Here is a 19,642-nt window from a genome sequence, read left to right as displayed (position 1 = left end):
ATGAGACCCCATGTGACCTGCTGACATATTTATAGTGCTATGAATGAAGTCACGGATGGCTGCAGCTTTGTGTTACAGTTATTGTTTAACCTGACCCAGGAAGTTAAACTGTATAGACACAAGGATAGCACCAGTTTGAATGTTGTGGTCTGTCTGTTTAGTTTTGGATCACACATTTTCAGCAATCTCAGCAGGGTCCTACCACACACACACACACACACACACACACACACACACACACAGAAACGTGCACTGTGGTGCCACCTGCTGACCGTGCATTTGTTGTGTTGACAGCTGCCCTTTGAAGTCTATAGCCCTTAAGAAGACATACAAGGTGGTGTCATAGTGTCAGTGTTAAAATGTGTTGCATTTGCTCTCCTTCAAATTTGTGTTTAAAAATGATATGTTTGCTATTTACCTAACCTAATTATAGCATTTAACTTCTATCATCTTTTATGATATGTTCCAAAAAGTGCACCCACGTGACCAGCTTTTGTCAGCTCTAATCCAGGGTAAATGGAGGTTGTATCAAAAAGGGCCATCAAGAAAAATTAACAAACATAATACATTGCTACATGCTTTGTCACCCATGGGATTTGTTTGTTGTTGTGTTTATCCAACATTTAGGAACAGTACTTCAACTATCCTCATAATGGACTACTTGTTAACATTGTAAGCTCGTAAATATTTGGACTTATGCTGCAAAAGGCTGAACCGAGTCAGAGGCCATTATGGTTTCACAGTAGTCAGAGAGGGAGACAGATCGACCAAAGGAAATCTGATCATGAGCAATAATAAATATTCACTGTCTGCTGCAGATTGGATCGTCCCTGGTGAAGTGCTGGAGCTGGACTGAGCAGGAGCAGACCAAAGGTAAACAGCCAACCACGCACTTGTGATGTTTTATGCTTCTGACACATGCTGTGTTTATATGAGCTGCCTGGATCTAATTATTATGAAGTGTGGCGTGCCGAGGGTCCACATTCTGTACTTTTTATGTCAAATAAGATGGATTTATTATATATTATATGCCTTTGATTGGATTACTACTATTCATGTTTCATCAGTGTGGTCACATAATTGAAGTCTGGTGATGTTTTACATGTCCCAGATTGAAAATGTTAGGTTTGTGGGTTTGTAGTGTTTTGTTGGCTCTTTTGTGAATTTCTAGAAAAAAAGTTACAATTGATTGTTTTTATGTGGATCCAAAACGTGTTATTTTGACAGAACTATGCATGCTCTCTCTAGTAGCAACAGAGGTCAATACAGCCACAGTTTGTGCTGGTCTCAAATATTAAATTCATTTCTGCATAATTTTTTAGAAACTATTCAATCTTGAAACCCAGGAGGACTGAGCAGCTATATCCCTAATCCACTCACACTTTACCATATTCAAGATTAGGTGAACTTCTTCTCGGTGTTAAAATTGTTCCTAAATTTGTATTAATATTTTTTCTGCTTTTCTGCCTCATTGGACCATTATTAGCATCTACCTCACTAAGTAACAGGAAACTGGCTGAACATCAAGTGAGCTATTTAACAGACTTGAAGAAACACAATCTTGTGTTGAAAACTTACTGACTGGGGAACTTTGCCGAGCATTTCATAAACAATCCTCTCTCTAAAATAGACTGATAGTGGACCTTTGATACAATGGTGTGCTTTCTGGCAGCAGCTGAGGGTCTTTCCTGTTTCAGCACGACAATGTATCACAAACAATGTCACTTCCAAAACTGGTTAGGAGTCAAAACCATTACCACACAAACTTCAGCCCCAGTTAACACCATAATCTCAAGGAAGCTATTTATTATAATCTTTTCACCCCCAAAAATCTGAATAAATAAAGTCTATAATTTTAGCTGCACAAACATTCTTAATTTTATGCCTTTCTTGCTATGATTATTACAGCCAATCTAATACCTCTTAGCTTGATTTGTATATTGATCCATCGTTGTAATTTCTGCCGATTTGTATTTCTAGACTTTGGAGGATGATTGTTCACTGGTTTGTGATCCGTTGAAATCAGATACAAGATTATTCACATGTAAATTGTATCATTCATAACTCTTCTGGCAAGGCTGACAACCCTCTCAAAAATGGTTTATATTTTTGCTGACAACACGCGGAATCAGCTAAATGGATATGACTATAAGAGCTTCTGCTGTTGCTCAACTCAAAATAACTGTCAGGGGAAGTAAATGTGAGAAACCCTATAACGCTGACTTGATTTAACACAGATTTACTATAAAATTTTTATATGACTGTTTTGCCTCAAATCTGGACTCTTAAGGTCTAAAGTTTGAGTAGACAGATGTTTATATGGGCTTCAGATTTGACCACAGTGTCCAAGTCAAATTTAGCTCTGCTTTTGTAATGCTCGCACTACCATTGTCTGCTGTATATGGTGAGCCATTCCACGTTTTAGCTGCAATGTTTTTCCATCTGATCTTTTGGAAAATGCAGCACATGTGGCGCGCTAAAATTATATTTACCATTCCGCTGTTTGGGGAGTTGAGGTCTACCTAAATAACAGTATAGCGTATCAGACTTTTTTGAGTTTGACTACAACATTCCAAGTGGCATAATTCAGTCCTATAAACTACCAGGCCACATAACAGACCAGTGTTCTTTATCATGTATTAAACCAAACATTTATTCATTTATCTTTTAGCTTATTTCAGCTTGAAGTAAGTAACGGTGTCCTGTTACTTTGGGTATTAGGCGTGGCACACATATTGACTACTAGTCTATGCTTTATTATATCTATTTTCAAAGGACTTGGGACATTAAAGTCATATTTTTGGCACAGGCAGATTTAAATACTTTCAGAGAAGAGAGAGTTTGAATTCATTATAAAATGTCCAAAGCAATGGCTAGACTCCATCTACTTGCAGCAGGGTATGTGGTATTTAGCAAGTATGTGAAAACAGTACTGACTATGTCAGATTTATATCCACATCATTCACAAAATATTATGTGATATATTTATTCTTCAGTCTTGAAATTTACATAATGAGAAAAAGATTTATATTTCAAGTAGGAATGGTTGAGATTAGCCACTTATGTCACTCCAAAAGATGGCTTCATCAGGGAAATTGCAAAGCACAGGCTGCCATATCAAATGTTTGTGAATGTTTGTCAGGATATCTGGAGCCTATCCCAAAGAGAAATGTGTGGTTTTAAGTTGGACACCCTAGTGGCCTGTTAGAGTCACAGGGCTAATACTTAAAGACACATACGTAGACATTGTTATTACTGTAAAAAACGCACCAGTTCACGTAAAATCTACTGAACTATGGAAGGACGCCAGTATCATGGAAAGAACATGAAGTCCCAACTAACCTCTCTATCCACTTTGTTGAGCCCTGGACTTAGACTTATACTGAGACAAACTTTATTGATCCACAAGGGAAATTATTTGGACAGTGGACCCAGTAGCTCACACATCACAATATATTATAATAAACCCACCCATTATTATTATTAAAGCTAATGCACTGCTCTGCGATCCTTAGCATGTCTTACAGTGCTGTTCCTTCATCTCATTTCAATTATGTGGGAAAGTATTTTTTCTGTGGCAAGTGTCTCTCGTATTCAGCCACAGCCAATCCTTCCAGCTCATATTATGAAGCTGCGGTCCCTGCACAGTCATCCCTATGTATTTAAGACGCCCGTAATGTAGTTTTACGCAACAGCCGGAAGCGGTCTGGTAAAAATAGTGGAAAGAGACATGATACTCTTGGTTGGTTGTGCTTGCTCCATGATGGATTGGGCTCAGGAAAGTTTGGGTTGTCTCTCCCAGAAGCCTGAATAGCTGCAGGCTCAAGTCATTGTCCGTAGTGGTCTGTGTGTGTCTTCTCCTCTCTCTGATCTAGGCAACCCCACTCTCACATGTCCAGATTTAGGGATTTTCCCCGTGACCTCCTTTATGGCCTAAGGGAGGGTCTTTTGGCCTGTTAAACTTCAAATATTATGTGTCTAGAAAGGTACTCAACTGAGATTATGTTAAATTTAAGATAGGGTTGGGCTGTATTGATGAAATTAATGTCTCTATAGTTTCTGGAAGATCCTGATAATCATGTCCAGATTATATTGCTTTAACACATTTCTGTTTTTTGGAGGGTTTTTTTTTTTGTTTTTTTTGTTGTTTTTTTTTGTATTTTTAATTGTGTGAGTTGAGGTTTACTTATCAGACAAATTTTGCATATCTTATTCACAGTATTATTTCAGTAATCTGCTCACCACTAACATTAAGAGAAGTCTTTTTACAACTTTTTTTTACAACTTGGGATGTGAAAGAGGAGGAGGATATTGCACTCACCTTCATAATGTTGCCCAAATTTGTATGGATTTGTGTGAATAGGGTTTATTTTTTTCTGTTTTTGTCATGTTTTTGGACTGGGTTAAATCATACAGATTGGCGACTGTTTTGGTAAGAATCATACTAAAGTGGATAAATGAACTACACCAAAACAATTAGGAGTAGCTAATTTTCTGTGTTTCTGTGTTGCCTAGAGTTTTTTTGGTGTCGGCAGCATACAGGCTAATACGGTGTCTGATTATAAACTTGAATGGTGAAGAGGACTACAAAACTGTTGGTTGGACAATGGACGTAGAAAGAAGTCTGTTACTGTGAAAGTCTGTAATTATTTTCTTAGTTTAGCTTCTCCACAAGTACAGTGTTTACACTTGAAATGAGTGAGCATTATCGCAGTTTTCATTGTGTTGTTTTAGAGAATTTTATAGCGAACAAAATTTGTTAAATGTAGAATATGGACTAAAATCCTGTCAATATACTTTTCAGCCCTTCCTTTTAACAACAGTGGGACAACAGAATTAATTGAATTGGGTAACTGCAAAATAGAGGAGGAACCCATCCCCCCTTCTGAAAAAATATCAGTATAATTTATGTACCTTCACCACACATCTGGCTCATGTGAAGCATGCTTGCTTACCCTCTGTGTCCAATTCACACAATATAAATATATAAATCAGATACCAGACTGTTCTTCTTCCACATAGGCTGATTTAAATGCCTCGTAACATTTGAATCAACGTTTTTGGGGCGGCTTGACTTTGAGGAAATGCTTGTGGCCAACAGGGAGTTTATTGTTGTGGCATGCACTGTATCCATCCACAGTATCTGAGTGCTCTGCAGCTAAATCTATTTACTTATACTGGGATCAACTTCCTTCTGCCTCCTCTTTGTTTCTGTGGAGCAGAAATAGCTCGCGTTTGTTCTGGGACTAAATGTGGAATACAGCAGTGAGTTTGGGTCAGTGTCATGTTGCAAAGGAGCAGCTGTTGTACCTGAGTGTGCAGGGTCTGGGCTCTGGGAGTTTAACTGTACATGTTATGCACAGATGAAGGGGGCAAATTGAGGACACTAGGCAGTATCTATAGGAACCAGCCATCAGTTTATTTCAGTCATCTTTGAATCACATATATGAACAAACTTAGCTTTTACTATAACTACACAGAAAATTATGCTGCCTATATTTCCTTTTTTTTTTTTTTTTTTTTTTTGCAAACATATTTTATTGCCATTTACTGTATTGCTCGTACACAAAATGTGGTATTTTATTCACATTCACATTTTTGGGTCCTTTCTGGTGTCCTCTAAGTTAGTCCTTTCTAGAGTTTTCTAAGTGTGAAAAAGTTTGAGAAACACTAGGATTTATATGCAATCCAGTGGATGCAGATTGGTGTACATTTTGTCATCTTGTTGTGTGGGGAAAGACACCAGGCTTTTGTGTTATGTGAAGATTTCATTACGGAAGACAGTCCCAGAACTTGCAGCTGTGTCCAGTTTGAATCAGACCTGGCTCATTTTGAGAGACAGAGGCAGATGTCCATGTGAAGCTGTGGAGCAGACAGGAAATGATGTCACCCTCTGTTGGTCCCAAGGGAAGTGATATCATTGTTGCACTGGATCAGCAGGCGGCAGCTCCTCTCCTCCTCTGCTTCCTCTTCCCCTCTCCCTCCATCATGCGTCCTGTATGAGGCCAAATGAAAAAGGGAGTTTGAATCAAAGGAAAACACCACCTTCATTTATGCAACCGAATCATGAGTTGCACACTGCTGAGTTTGTTTACATTTAATTTTGAGCTTATCTGGCATTTAGATTATGACTTAATGTGAGCTGATTGTAGGGGCAGAATGACCTAAGGTGACATTTAAAACAATGTATATAAAATGTGCCTCATAGCAGCACATTTATGTATATTTAGGGAGTAATATCTACTTAAGGACTTATTTTAAACATGTCCAGGAGCATTTGTGAGAGGAATAAATGGCATGCATTTCAAAACATGTTTTACTACAGTGTCAACTGTTTTTACTAAATAATTTTAGATGTACTACTTAATGAAGCACTATGTAATTTCACTAGTTGCGGGTGTGCTACCTGCTTGTTTCTGTGGAAATATTGCTTTGCCTTGAATGTTCCATAATATGATATTAAACTTATCTGTCTTACATTTATTCAATTACATGTGATGATGAACGATGTCCCCTCTCCACAGATTTGACTTGTAACTTGGCCTGATGGCATCACCTACATGGAGATTAATACGTTTACTACCATTCTGAAAAATAAGACAGGCAAAGCTCTAGCATCTTCACGGAGATATGCAGCGTAGAAAAGTAAAATAGTAAGTGCACCATTAATAATAAACTTTTCTGTTTGCTAACTGCAGCAATTCTGATTAATCTTGCAGCCCTGTAGCAACAGAATATTGCATAACCCACTTCTTCCACCTCCAGTCCAGGGCTGTGTGCAAAGAAAGAAAAACTGCTGCTGCTACCATACTGTACCTTGCAGCTCGCTTATGAACCCTTCTGGCCTGGTTGTGTCCAATGATCGTTAATCCTTTTGTTTTCAGACTGGAGTTACCCAGAGCGACCCTGGTAACATGCGTGTCTCCTGTGTTACTGAGACTGAACACTTTCACAGTGGAGTGGCCATGTGAGCTGGCAGAGCGTCAGACCCACTCACAAACGCACTCTGTGGCCTCGAATAGATGGAGCAGTGTGAATCCTCAAGCTAATTATGCTTCCTGCTGAGAACTAAATACACAATAGCGATGTGTATGAGGGGTAATTCAAAGGGTCTATTCGCTCGTAAGGGGCCGTGCAACAACTTGACCTTTAGTGAGGTGGAAAAAAGTGTGAAGTTATACATCGCAGCTTTATCATTACACTAATATTATTATTACACTAATATTAGCAAGCATGATGTATCAGAAGTTTAGCAATTTCATTTCACCACTAACAGGAGCTTGCAAATTAGTTTTCTATTCTGAACAGTAACTCCACAGACCTGATTATATTATTAAGTTGTTATTTTAGATATATATAACAACATGTGCATATGTGATAGTTCATTACAAAATACCAGAAGTGAACCTCAGAAATGAAAAAGTTACTTGATGACTTGATGAGTGTCCAGTCCAGGGAACCGAGGGATTACACAGCAGAGATAAAGAATATTGTGTCTTCTTTAATCTTTCTGTGTAAACAGAAAAAGTCATTCAAGTAGTTATTAAGATATTGAACATACAGTTTTGCAACTTTGGGTGTAATACTGTACAGACCTCGTATTAGGACATTTTTAAGCAGCCAATAAGTATGTGTTAGTCCAACTGTGGTCTGTTTGATCTGTGGATTAAAGACAGTTAAACTATTGGGGAGATGTTTCTCATGAGCCGGGCTTTGCTGCGGTGTGCCCTCTGCATGTGTGTGACACTGAGGCATCCCCACTAACTGCCTGGATGCACTCAAGCCTTCATTTTTCTACATCTGATTTATAGTTTTCACTCCACACAAACCAGGCACCCGGGCCTAAAAATACCCACAGTGTGAGAGAGATGTCCCGATACAGAGCCGTGGGAACAGGCCAGGGGGAATTGAGGGGCCAAAGTCTATGTTTTGGTTTGGTTGTTGCAGCAGGACCACTTCAGGGACAGGCGTTCTGTGGGAAACCAGGGTGTCCCCAGAGAACAGCACCCATGTGAGTTTTATAACACGTTTTGTGAAGTTTACTGCCGTATTTTTGTTGTATTTTAATAGCATTGGATTATATTTAATAAAGATGAAATTGTGAAAGATAAGATGCATTTTGTGAAGACACACTAGTCTGGACTGACAGTCAGACTAATCATAAAGATAACAATGGCTAATTAATGTCTTAAGGTCTTAATGTCAGATCTTGGCCAGCCAGGTAAACAGATCTCTGCGATTTGGTTCTGTAATGACACTTTGTGACTGAAGCTCATATTTGTTGTTGTAGTTGTTGTTAGAGTTGTCATAAAGATACTAATTTATACTAAAACTAATCACATAAGTAGTTTTAGAGTGGCTTCTCTCAGTTTAAGACCACATGTTAATTTTGTGTTGACAATAAGTCTGCTGTCATAAAAATGTTTTTATTTTTCTTAGAATCAAATTTGATTTAGTTTAGTTTAGTCAAGTTAAGTAAAGCCCCTACTTAAGCACTGCCATTTAAGTATTAGGTCTTTGGGCTTGAAAATGTATAGCTCGAGTTTTTGTCTTGATATCTCTCTTGGCCCATTATTGACCGTTTTGAAAAACATATGATTGTTACTTTTTGATTTATATGGCTGAAGACCAACAAAATATAGGAAAGCTGGTCAAATATTTTCTTTGGTAGAGACGCACATTTCCCAGTGCCTTATGGTGGATTAGTGTGAGTTGGTAGTTAATGGAGGTTAACAGTAGCTGGCTTTACCGCACTTTGATCATGACCCTGAAGGCAACACAAACCCTATTCTAATCCACAATAATAGACCAGAGCTTGTGTTCAGCTAAAGCCAGGTATCATTGTTATTGCACTTGTTTCCAATAAAAACAAAACACGAGCTCATACCCTCCACAGTGGCTGACAGCAGCTGAGTTAACTTCCAGATTTATTAGCCTGTGTGAGGTCAGAGTGCAAAGGTCGGATCTTTGAGTTCTTCCTGTTTGTCTGATGAAGAATATCATATAGACACAAGATCTTATAAAATTTTCAAAATTACTGCTCCATTCAATTACAAAAAATTTTATTGAGAAATTAATAATTAAATTTATGTTTTGAATGATATAATGATATTATGTTTTGAATGATATGTTTTGATATATCTTTCCCTGCAGCTTTTAAAACATAAATGATAAAATAACAACTGTACTTGGTAGATTGCCAATATATTTCCTCAGCATTACTTTCTTTGATCAGCTGATCAAAATCAAAGGCTGGGGAATGAGGAGTACTGGTTCAATAATGTGATTTTTAGGAGTATAGATGGCGAGAACAGGCAGATGTAGGAGGACTGATTGCATGCTTTGGGAGTGACAGACAGGAGTGTGGCAGCAGCAGCAGAGTAATTACTATTTACTTTGGACACACACGGTACACTGCGAGGACTTGCTTTCTCAGCTCAGTTTGAAAAGGAACAAACTCAGAGGCAGTACAGTTTGTGGTATCTCAATATCATAGTAGCAGAAACAACACAGTGAAAAGAGCAGTTTAGCTATGGAGATATTTTAACTAACCACTGTTTGTGTAGTCTCTGATTTATGTTTTTCTATGGTAAATCAAGTTTTCTAAAAGCTACAAAATAGATGTACAAAAAGACAGATAATTTGATTGTGTGGTGATATGAGACAAATATTTCTCTTCCGACCTTTCAACTGGAAATCTGGAACTGTTTATAAATTCACTATTTGAGCATAAATTTGAAACTATTTTTTAAACTTCTTATTCAACTGTGTACTTCAATTTAAATAAACTTTGTTTGTCTTGCTTATGTTCTGTAGCTGTGTATTGCTGAAAGCTGCATTGTAACTTCTCATTTTGACGAGTCTATGTTAACTGTTAGCAGTGCTTGACCAGCTGGGCCTGTAATGCACAAGCAAATATTTTGATAGTGAAATCAGTCTCACACCCTAGTTTGCTCAAGTAAACTGCTTTCACTCTTTTATAATATTCAAAGGGCAGTGCATCAGTGTTTATTACTTAAATATTTGTACTTTTATTTCCCAGGTTGAGTCTTAAATTCAAAACATTAACCCTCAAGGACGTGAATGTTGTGTTCCATATGCACAAAAAGGAAGTACCATTTTAGTTGAACAGGACCCCCACCTGTTCTCCTAATGTGTGAAAAAGTGGACCTCTGGACTTTCAGTTTTTAAAGGTTAAGTGTTGCTGTTGGCAGTGCAGAGGGGCTCAGTTCAGACACTACGTGAATTGAATTTCCTTCTCACATTTTTAGGAGCTGGACTTGATTCTCCCTGAAAAAAAGGCTTCATTTATTGGTCTTGGTCTCCTCTTGGGCAGCTGTAAGAGTTTTCACAGTGCTCCTCTAGTCCCCTAGCAGTCCCCTAACTACACGCACACACACACACACACACACACACACACACACACATACACACCATACACACACACGTGCATGGTCCAAATGACAGACCTCCAGACCACAGGGATCTAATTGTAGCGCTGCAGCATATGTGCTTGTGTTCTCTTCATGTGTTTCTATGTAGGCCAGGCACATGCTGATCTGTAATCTTTCTTGTGCATTTGTGTGTTGTGCATATGTGTCTTGGGTGTATGTATATGTTGGGTAGCTGCCCCTCTCCAGAGAGAAGCAAAGGGGGGGGGGGTGACAATAGGATTTCTTCCCAGGAATAGCACAGTGAGCCCTGGGCGACGCTGTGGGTCGACTGGGTGAACACTGGGTGTCACAGTCACAGTGTCACTGGGGAGAGGAGGTGATTAAATGAATTATGTGGGGTCATAATGAGGAAATAGATGTTTTTCGTTTAATAGATTAGCTAATGAGCTTGTTTTCTTTCTGTGGTTTTGTCTTAATCTTGTACAACAGTAAAAATGTATATCATATCTAACTACACAGCATTTTAAAGTAAATTAGTTTTAATCAAGTAGTTTGGTATGTTGGGGCAGGCGCCAGTTCATGCACAGAGCAATATCTGAGAACTTAATTAATTTTAGGCAACCTGCTGTTTTCTATGACCTTGATTCTTCATTTTATCTTCTTTGTGCTTATGTTGAAGTGGCTTGCAACAAGAGGGAGCTATCACCTCACACAGTGTAATCTGATGCATGTTTGTTGTGTTCTCTTTCAGATGGAGCAGTTGTCAGATGAGGAGGTGGAGGTGAGAGAGGAAGATGGAGATGAGGAGGAGGATAGTGATAAAGAGGATCAAGATCTGGATAAGATGTTTGGGGCCTGGTTAGGAGAGCTTGACAAACTCACACAGGTAATGGAACAGTCCTCCTTTAACTTAATAAAATGTACCGTCTTCTACCATTATGGATTTGAAATGTATGCATATAAACAAAGCAATTTCTTACATTTTGATTGAGGATTTATTTAGTGGTAAGGTAAAATTGACAACAGTGTTTTCAGTGTACAGTCTTTTCTGTAATGTTTTGCAACAGTGTTCTTTATTACCTGCCAAATCTAGAATAACATGCACAAATCTAATTCAATATTGAGCTGCTTTATATCTGTGCCCTTGATAATGTACTGTTCTAGCCATAAATGTGTCCGATTGAAATGATACTACACCTCATAAGAAGATTAATTAAGTCTATTCAGAGTACATAAATTTCTTGTAATTGACTTGTGACATAACCTGTACTTAATACGCTTCTGTGAAACTGATAAAGGACCAAGTCTCCTTTACTGTCTCCTAGAGCCTGGACGATGGCCGCCCCACTGACCGCTCCAAACAGCAGAAAGCCCCTCTCAGGCAGGAGACAAACATGGCCAACTTCTCATACAGATTTTCAATATATAACATCAATGGTATGACTTAAATGCAAATCTAGCACTAAAGAATCAATATGCATAACTAACATTTTAAAACCACATTTTCCTCTGCAGAGGCATTGAACCAAGGAGAAAATGTTGACCTGGATGCCCTCATGGCCGACCTCTCATCCATTGAACAAGAACTCAACACAATCAACACCAAACCTGGCGCTGGTGGTATGGCTCGACTTGGGCTCACAGACACAAAGGTACAAAATTTACCCATTCATAGGGGTGATTTGAAATTAAGATGTTAAAACAAAATATATATATAGTAAAAGGGAATGCTCCATGGACCTCCAAGCAGTATTTTTTTTTTATAAAAATCAAGGCAAAAATATATTATAAAAATATAAAAAAATCATTAAAATATTTTTAATAAGGTTCTTTCATGTAAACAAACAATATTAAACCTGATTTAATATGCTTTTCTGGTTGAATTAAAACTGGCATCATTTCATTCCACAGTGGGGGTCCCAAGTTATTTGCTATTTTGGGGGGGTTGCCTGTGTTGGAGTAGTATCTGACAGTAGTATCTGCTTCCTTTGTGTGCAGGTGCGTCAGAAGCCTCCCGCAGGTCGCAGTAGCACAAGGCAGACAGCAGGGGGCAGTGGCATCAACAGTGTGAGTGGAGGAGGCACCAGCAGTGGGGCCAGCAGCAGCAGTAGCAGCACCAGAGCCTCACCTGCAGGAACCATCCGAGCCGCCCCAGGGCATCATGGGAGACCGGCGCTGGCTTCCAACTTCAGTCTGGATGACATCACAGCTCAGCTGGAGAAGGTGAGGGAGTATGAAATTAGGCTATATTTGAAAGAAAAGTGAACTTACTTGTTACTTTTTAATTAGGTGTTCCAACTTTCCCATTTTCATCACTCTCAAAGAAATGATTACCAAAAATATTGCATCTGTTGCATCTATGTATTGCATCTATATTCTAGCTATTTTATATTGACAGTGGACATTTTGGTCAAGGATTGCAAATGTTACTTATTAAATAACATCTGCAATCAATAAATGGGTCTCACAGACCTCAAGACAGAGCTTAAAAGTAAATGTTAGTGCCAGCATTTTCCCAATTTTCCCAATAGCTACTGAGCATGTTTTCTGTAGAGAAAAGTAATTTAAATAATTTTCTTTGGAAAGGACAAAATGTATATGCATAAAGTATTATAATGTGGGAGATATATACCACAAACACCAAAAATGTCTCATTGGATGCTTCGGTGCCTGTTCTTTAGGCGTCTCTGAGTATGGATGAAGCTGCTCGGCAGACCTCCTCTCACTCTCTAAGCTCCGCCTCCTCCTGCACCTCAGCTCCACTGCGTCGCCCTGGGTCCTCTGCTCGCCAGCACAGACGCACAGGTTCAGTGGGCACCGTCAGTGAACATGAGGTAAATGGACCCCTATACATATTCCAGTATTTATGCTTAAATCATGGAAATTTGCTAGTTAATAAAGGTTTAAGCCATGTTATAATGTTGTTACCTCCTCATACCTGGAGCTGTGTTTTGTTTCACTAACCCTTTATTATGTGTCTGTCTACATCTCGAAAGCTCAAAATGCTCTCTTTCACCTTGTAAGGTGTATGGAGTTTAAAAACACAGTGGAGAACATCCTCTATTACCACAGGACATCAAAAGGTGGAACAGTTTTTTCTGTTTGAAAAAGTAACTCTAAATATGCAGGGTTTGTGTTGAACGTGTGAATGAAACAAAACTACAACTCCAGGTATGTTTTCGAGGAAACAACTTTATAACATAGATCAGAGAATAGTGTAATATACAAGTCAAAATGTCAACTGAATACTATTGATGAAATAATGACCTTTTATTACGCTTGTGAGATAAATGTAAATGTGATTGTATTATGATAGAAAATGCCCAGAGTATTTTTGCCACACTTTTATTTATTTTAATGATTTGTTGAATTTGCCTCATCTCTCAGGTGCGTTCAATTGTCCAGTCATCCCGTTCATCTGTCACCTCAGCGTCAGGTGTCTCTGTGAACTCTGCTTCCTCCATGGACTCTTTGGACAGTGTTCTCCGAAATGAAGATGGACAGAGCTCAAAGGGGCCAGAAGAGGGCGCCGGACACAGCAGCACAGAGGTATGCGTCACAGAATCATGTTTATTTGTTACACAGTTCACCTACGGTGTTATCCTACTTTTTCTTATGAATGATTCTTTATGCATTAATCTGCTTTATTGACCTCACCACCTGCCAACTGACTGGGGCTTTTCATTCAAGCTGATTATAATTTTCTGCCAAAAATGCATTTATTCAAACAGAAAACTTGTATATAGGTTTGCTGGAGCTATGAATTGCTGAGATTCAGCTCTAATACTTGGGTTTAAAACTGTTAAACAACCTGTCATTTTTATTCATTCAATACATTTATTTGCAAATGTAGTTCTGTATGCATCAAGCATGCAGTCTTACTCCATTTTGCAATGTTAAGTCTTTACTTTATCCAATCTGAAATTAAATATTTTTTCTGTTTACCTTATCAGTATTCTCCCAATTTATGATTTGAAGTGTTTTACAAAGAAACTATATATTAAACAGGGTTCAAACAGTAAATGTGTCAAAGAAGGTTCAAATTGTTCAAAAGATTCAGTTTCATTAGATGCTACAAAGATCTGATCTGTTGCTCTGTTTTAATCTGTCCATCCATATATGACAGTAAATAGGAGCAGGCTAACAAGATTGCAAGTGAGGTAGAGGAAGCTAAAATGCACAAATGAGTGACTAGAATAAAGTGGTTAAATGAGACAAAGGAGCAGAGTGACTCAGCAAGCTTCTGAAATAAGAGTCAATGGAGAGATAATACAAGATATAAAGTTTTAAATCAACCCACTAAACACCCTAATTCACACCCTCTCATAGATCCCTCTTATCTTACATAATGACTCCTTGAAATTAGGTCATATTTCAACAAGTAATCTTGTTTAATTTTGTCTTGCTGATTAGTGTGAGAGTGTCATAATGTCTCTAAATAGAAAAAGGGTTGGTTCTTGATAACACATTAAAATCATTGGCCAATTATTACTAATTTATTACTACAATTATTATTACTAATCATTTACAATACTCCAAAAGGTGTTGACACAAGCACATTCATTGAATCAGAGATAAATATTGTTTGGAGACATTAGTGAGGTTCATAGAAAACAACACTGAATTCTTTTTTCTTGCATTTTTGCTAAAGATCAGATCTTAGAGTATTGTTTTCAACTGACCTCCATTAGCTATCAGCTATTCTTCCTGGAGACCTGTGTAGCATGTGTTTTGGGTTGAGGAGGAAACCCACCCAGACATGGGGAGTGAACATGAAAAATCCACACAGAAAGGCCCGGGCGACCCAGAAATCAAACCCGGAACCTTCTAAGACATGAGTGCTAGCCACAATTATTATTACAGCATGCATGTATGTATGTATGTTGTTTTAGTTTTAGGGAAATTGTATTTAGTCCTAAAATCTAAATCCTTCTTTAAAATAGGATATTTAATGATAATGATTAATCCTAGAAAATTCAAGTATTATCGCTATATTTTTTCTTAATGTATTAGTATTAGTTCAAACTCTCTAGTTTTTGGAAAAGTCTGAAAACATTTTATATTTGGGAATGTTCTGATCACTCTAGTAAAAAAACAAAACAAAAACAAAAACTCTTAAAGCACATTTTATCAGTGCAATATTTACATTTAATATAGTTTAAGAAATGTTGATGTCGTCTTCTGTGTGTCACCTGTTCACTTGCAAAATCAATGTTCGACTTATGTTTTAACTCAACTGCTGCCCACTTTATTTGCAATTTCCCAGCCTCACCACCTCCTCTCTGCCAATCCACCAATGATGCGCACACCTGATTCACTCACTCTGGACTTTGTATCTGTTTTTCTCTGTCCTTTTAAAGCACTCCTATCTGGACAGGGAAACCTCACTGATTCTGAAAAATATAGCAGGAAAGCCCACCCACCTCCTGACCAAGGTGACGCCAAAATCACTACAAACGCACGCTACGGCCGCTCCTCTCGCTTGCATCAGTTTGAGTGCATGAATGAACAAGTTTGCATGTTAAATTATTGTAAGTCTTGCATGCTAACCCACTTGCATGCTCTCTTTTCTGTATATCTCTTAATGTGATTCATGTTAAGCATTTGGGGCAGTTAATGTCATGTGTTTTTTATTGTCATACCTATTCTCAAAGCTTTAACATAGAAAATACATTATGTAGTTTATGTAATTGTGGGAAGCGTAGCTGATTAAAGCCCACAATCTGGTACAGTTTACTTTGTCATACTGTGTAACTGTGTCAATGCCCGTAAGGCTAAATAGCTCAGAATGCCTCCCATGTATTTTTAAAGCTGTTTGTATTGAACTGAAAAGGCTACAAGGAGTCTCCAGATCCATTATAAACCACTTAAAACTCCAAGTCATCCTTCAAATGCAGCATTAACCTGCATCAAGTGTAAAGCTTTGAGAATATGACTATTGATTTTGTCTGGTGTAAGGCGTATTATGTAAAACCATGCATGACTTTTTAATATGAACTTTGCATATATTTTGTATTAAGTTGTGGGATGAATTCAGTTAGAAACCTCTTTTCATTGTCCTGTGCATCTTAACAAATTTTAACTCCAACCATTTTATTACATTTTGATGGTAACAAATCGGTGTCTGCTTAGTTTTGCATAAAAACACCATATTCTGAAAATTAAGCTGCACTATACAACGTTTCTGGTGGAGGGTTCGCCCACTGCTTGTCACAATGGATATGTTATTGCTTTGCCTGAAAGAATCCACAGTATGGCATTAGTCTTACCTATCTCCATGGAAACAAGCAGGCCAAGTTACAGGTCAGTAAACAGGTTTGTAAACCTTGTTCACATTGATGGTCATTTTCATCAATACAATACCAAACTTTATTGAAATTGATGCTATAGATAGTTAAATGCTGCGAAATATTCTAGGTTAAAAGCAATAAGATCTCCATGCAGATGAACAAGTGACATGCCTCCATCAGAAAAGCTACATAGTGCACCTTTTAATAGTTGAATTGTGTGTATGCGTGGTGATCATGTTCCTGTGGAGCAGTGAGTGTGACTCCAGATAAACCAGCACGCTAATGGGAGTTAAGCAGGTTTGTTTTGTGCCTGTAATGTGTTTGGAGCTGAGCCAGTTAAAGTAATAGAGATTAGGCCTGTGCTAATGCTGATCAATGCCATAATGGCACAAGCTGAGGTCTAATTGTTGTTGTTCAGAGCTGGTGCAGGTCAGGTGCCCTCTGAGGCGGGCACTACAAGTTTATCACAACTTTGTTTTAGAGAAGTAGATCATGAAGAAATGTGTTAGGAATGATCAGAAGTAGCATCAGTTGAAGTACATGCTTGGTGTAATTTCTGGGTTAGTGTGTTGTAAAATAGTCTTGCAGTGAGTCAGCCTTTGGAGTAGGTATAATAATGGTTTTGTAAGGATATTTTCAACATGCATTGTTAATGTAGTTATTATTCAAATAATATTGTAGTTAATTACCAACTAATAAAAATAGTATGTATTCAAGTGCATTTATATTGAATTTGTATCACAGGATGACATCATAATATGCATTAATACGTGGACATGGAAACGGCTTAAGATAAAGCTGTAGGCTGCTTAATGCCTAACATTTATGTTCCTGTCACACTGGGGGTGTTAGATACAGATTAAACAATAAGATTTTTAATGATTGGAACACCCATGGCATGATTTGATTGGATGTTGATGTAGATGATGCCGGGTGATTGGCTGACACAGAGAAACGTGCCAGATTGGTGCGTATAATCCTCTTTGGTTCAGAGAGGGGTCATTCCCATGTTGTGTTTCATGCAGAGCTTGGTCCACACTTTGTCATACGGCTGGCATCTGGCCCCAGATTCTGGTGTTCAGATCATTATACTATGGCTTAGCAAAATAATTTGGTAATTTGCAAACTGTCCTGTCGATGTAGATGATGGTGACAAAAATAAATATACAGATTTTTTTTTATTTTCTTAAATGATAATCGATCAGAAATGTGCTAAAATGTCTTGGTTGAGAATACAGTATTGAACAGATAAAAAAGCCATTGTCAGTGAAGAAAATCCACAAACCAGAAATGTGCTTCATTGATAAGGTACAACATAAAACTAAGACTGTTTATCGTAAATGTACTAAAAATATAAAATAAGATCAAATAAGGTCTGTATTTGCTTGTAATAACACAATAACTAAATAACTATAACTGTGAGTCAAACCCCAGTGGATTTCTAGTCAGATTAATGCTGTACTTTTAAGATCCATTTATTTCTCTGGGCAGCTGTTACTCCCATACAATCTTGTTTTCTCTGTAATCTGCAAGTAGAGGATTCTTATGGCATTGATGGTAGCTGCAGTGAAAAACGTGAGCTCCAGATTAAAACAGTGGTCAGAGGCGGAGGGAACCCTGAGATTCCAGATTAAGATTATAGTCCGAGGGGCCAGTCTATGTCCTGTAGCAGTGATTAGTTTGAGGGTGTAATTATTTGTGGTCATTACAAAGGATTGCAGGGTACAGCTGTTAGTACTTATCGTATGTGTGAATATATACAGTATGTAGTGCAATGAGAGCTCATCTTTCTGTGTCAGTGTTACAGCAATAACTGCAGTCATTTACCCACAATGCATTTCTGCCGACCCATTTCTGCTGCATATAAGTCTGCTGCTGCTCTGAGAGTACGGGTGCTCAGGAGGGACACACAGTTTATAACTTCAAAGGGAGCCAGTGCATTCCGGGGCGTAGCTAATTTTAGAGCTTCTATTATGTAGGTCAAGTGAATATCTATGAGATGCGGAGAAACTGTTTACCCTGCGAGCGACAGATGACGCCGAGTTCAGCAGAGGGGGCTGTGTCATCGCAGATATTCTGCAAGAAAGAAGAGAAAGAAAACATCAACATATAGTGCGCTTCCTTAGTTATTTTGGACCAGTCTGTGTCATTTGGTATTAGTGGTTTATTATTACACATTGAGGTTAAGGTATTATTTACTGTCCCTGTAGGGAAATTTGTCCTCTGCATTTGACCCATCTTGCAGTAGCGCTGGGGCATTCAGGAACAGTGGGTGACTTCAGAGCAGAGCATGGGGTCTCATCTCCAGATCTTGAGCTAGACCTGTTCAGTACTACCTTAGCTGAGTCAAAACCTTTTTGTGAGACGAAAGTGTTAGCTGCCATGTCACAAAAGTACATCTTTTCCGAATTTTACATGTTTTTGAGGAACAATATAGTTGGCATCAGGTATGTTGTACTTGTAATAGTACTAGTAGTTTAAGTAACAACACTATACTATTATATAATACAGACTTGGACTGCACTACAGTTATACCTGCAGTTTAATTGTTAAGTGCAGATGATTAATTATAAAATTATGTCATAGTTAATCTTCAGAGATTTGGAAGTTAGTCATTTTTGGAGCTTTTAGTGAAAGCTGTCATTATGTAAGGCCATTGTTTACCCATTAGGAAGCAACTGTTTTACATAATCGGTTAATTCAGATTATTATGTGGGAAAAATAATTAAGATGGACAAAAATATCACTGTTATTTTAAACAATTTGCATAACACATTATGCAGCATGCCACCCAATGTCAACGCAAAGTTCTGCATGAAAAGAAAAAATAGTGGTGGATGTCCAAAACTAAAAAACAGTATAAAACAATACTGAATTAGACAGGTTGTTTAATTATTTACTCTCACATTGCTGTTCATGTTTTGTATTGCATCTGTACTTCCATCTCTAAAAGACTAA

General features: G+C 38.0%; 1 protein-coding gene across 3 annotated transcripts in view; it reads left to right on the top strand.

The window, feature by feature from the left end:
* raph1a (Ras association (RalGDS/AF-6) and pleckstrin homology domains 1a) overlaps positions 1–19,642 on the top strand; it is a 44,186-nt gene that overhangs the window by 12,770 nt on the left and 11,774 nt on the right. The window contains exons 2-9 of one of the 3 annotated variants that reach the window (XM_055159357.1): positions 819–873; positions 11,146–11,280; positions 11,720–11,831; positions 11,910–12,046; positions 12,393–12,617; positions 13,076–13,228; positions 13,782–13,943; positions 15,755–15,829. In XM_055159357.1, the coding sequence (XP_055015332.1) occupies positions 11,146–11,280; positions 11,720–11,831; positions 11,910–12,046; positions 12,393–12,617; positions 13,076–13,228; positions 13,782–13,943; positions 15,755–15,829 (999 nt within the window). In that variant the 5' untranslated portion in view covers positions 819–873. The remainder of the gene's footprint in view (positions 1–818; positions 874–11,145; positions 11,281–11,719; positions 11,832–11,909; positions 12,047–12,392; positions 12,618–13,075; positions 13,229–13,781; positions 13,944–15,754; positions 15,830–19,642) is intronic. The other 2 variants (XM_055159392.1, XM_020936282.2) reach the window with 2 other exon arrangements.

The sequence above is a fragment of the Boleophthalmus pectinirostris genome, unplaced genomic scaffold, assembly GCF_026225935.1.
Source record: "Boleophthalmus pectinirostris isolate CB_2022bp ecotype Guang Dong unplaced genomic scaffold, ASM2622593v1 HiC_scaffold_1, whole genome shotgun sequence".
Taxonomy (NCBI): Eukaryota; Metazoa; Chordata; class Actinopteri; order Gobiiformes; family Gobiidae; genus Boleophthalmus; species Boleophthalmus pectinirostris.
Note: the sequence above shows the minus strand (reverse complement) of the source record. Positions and strands in the feature narration are given on the sequence as shown.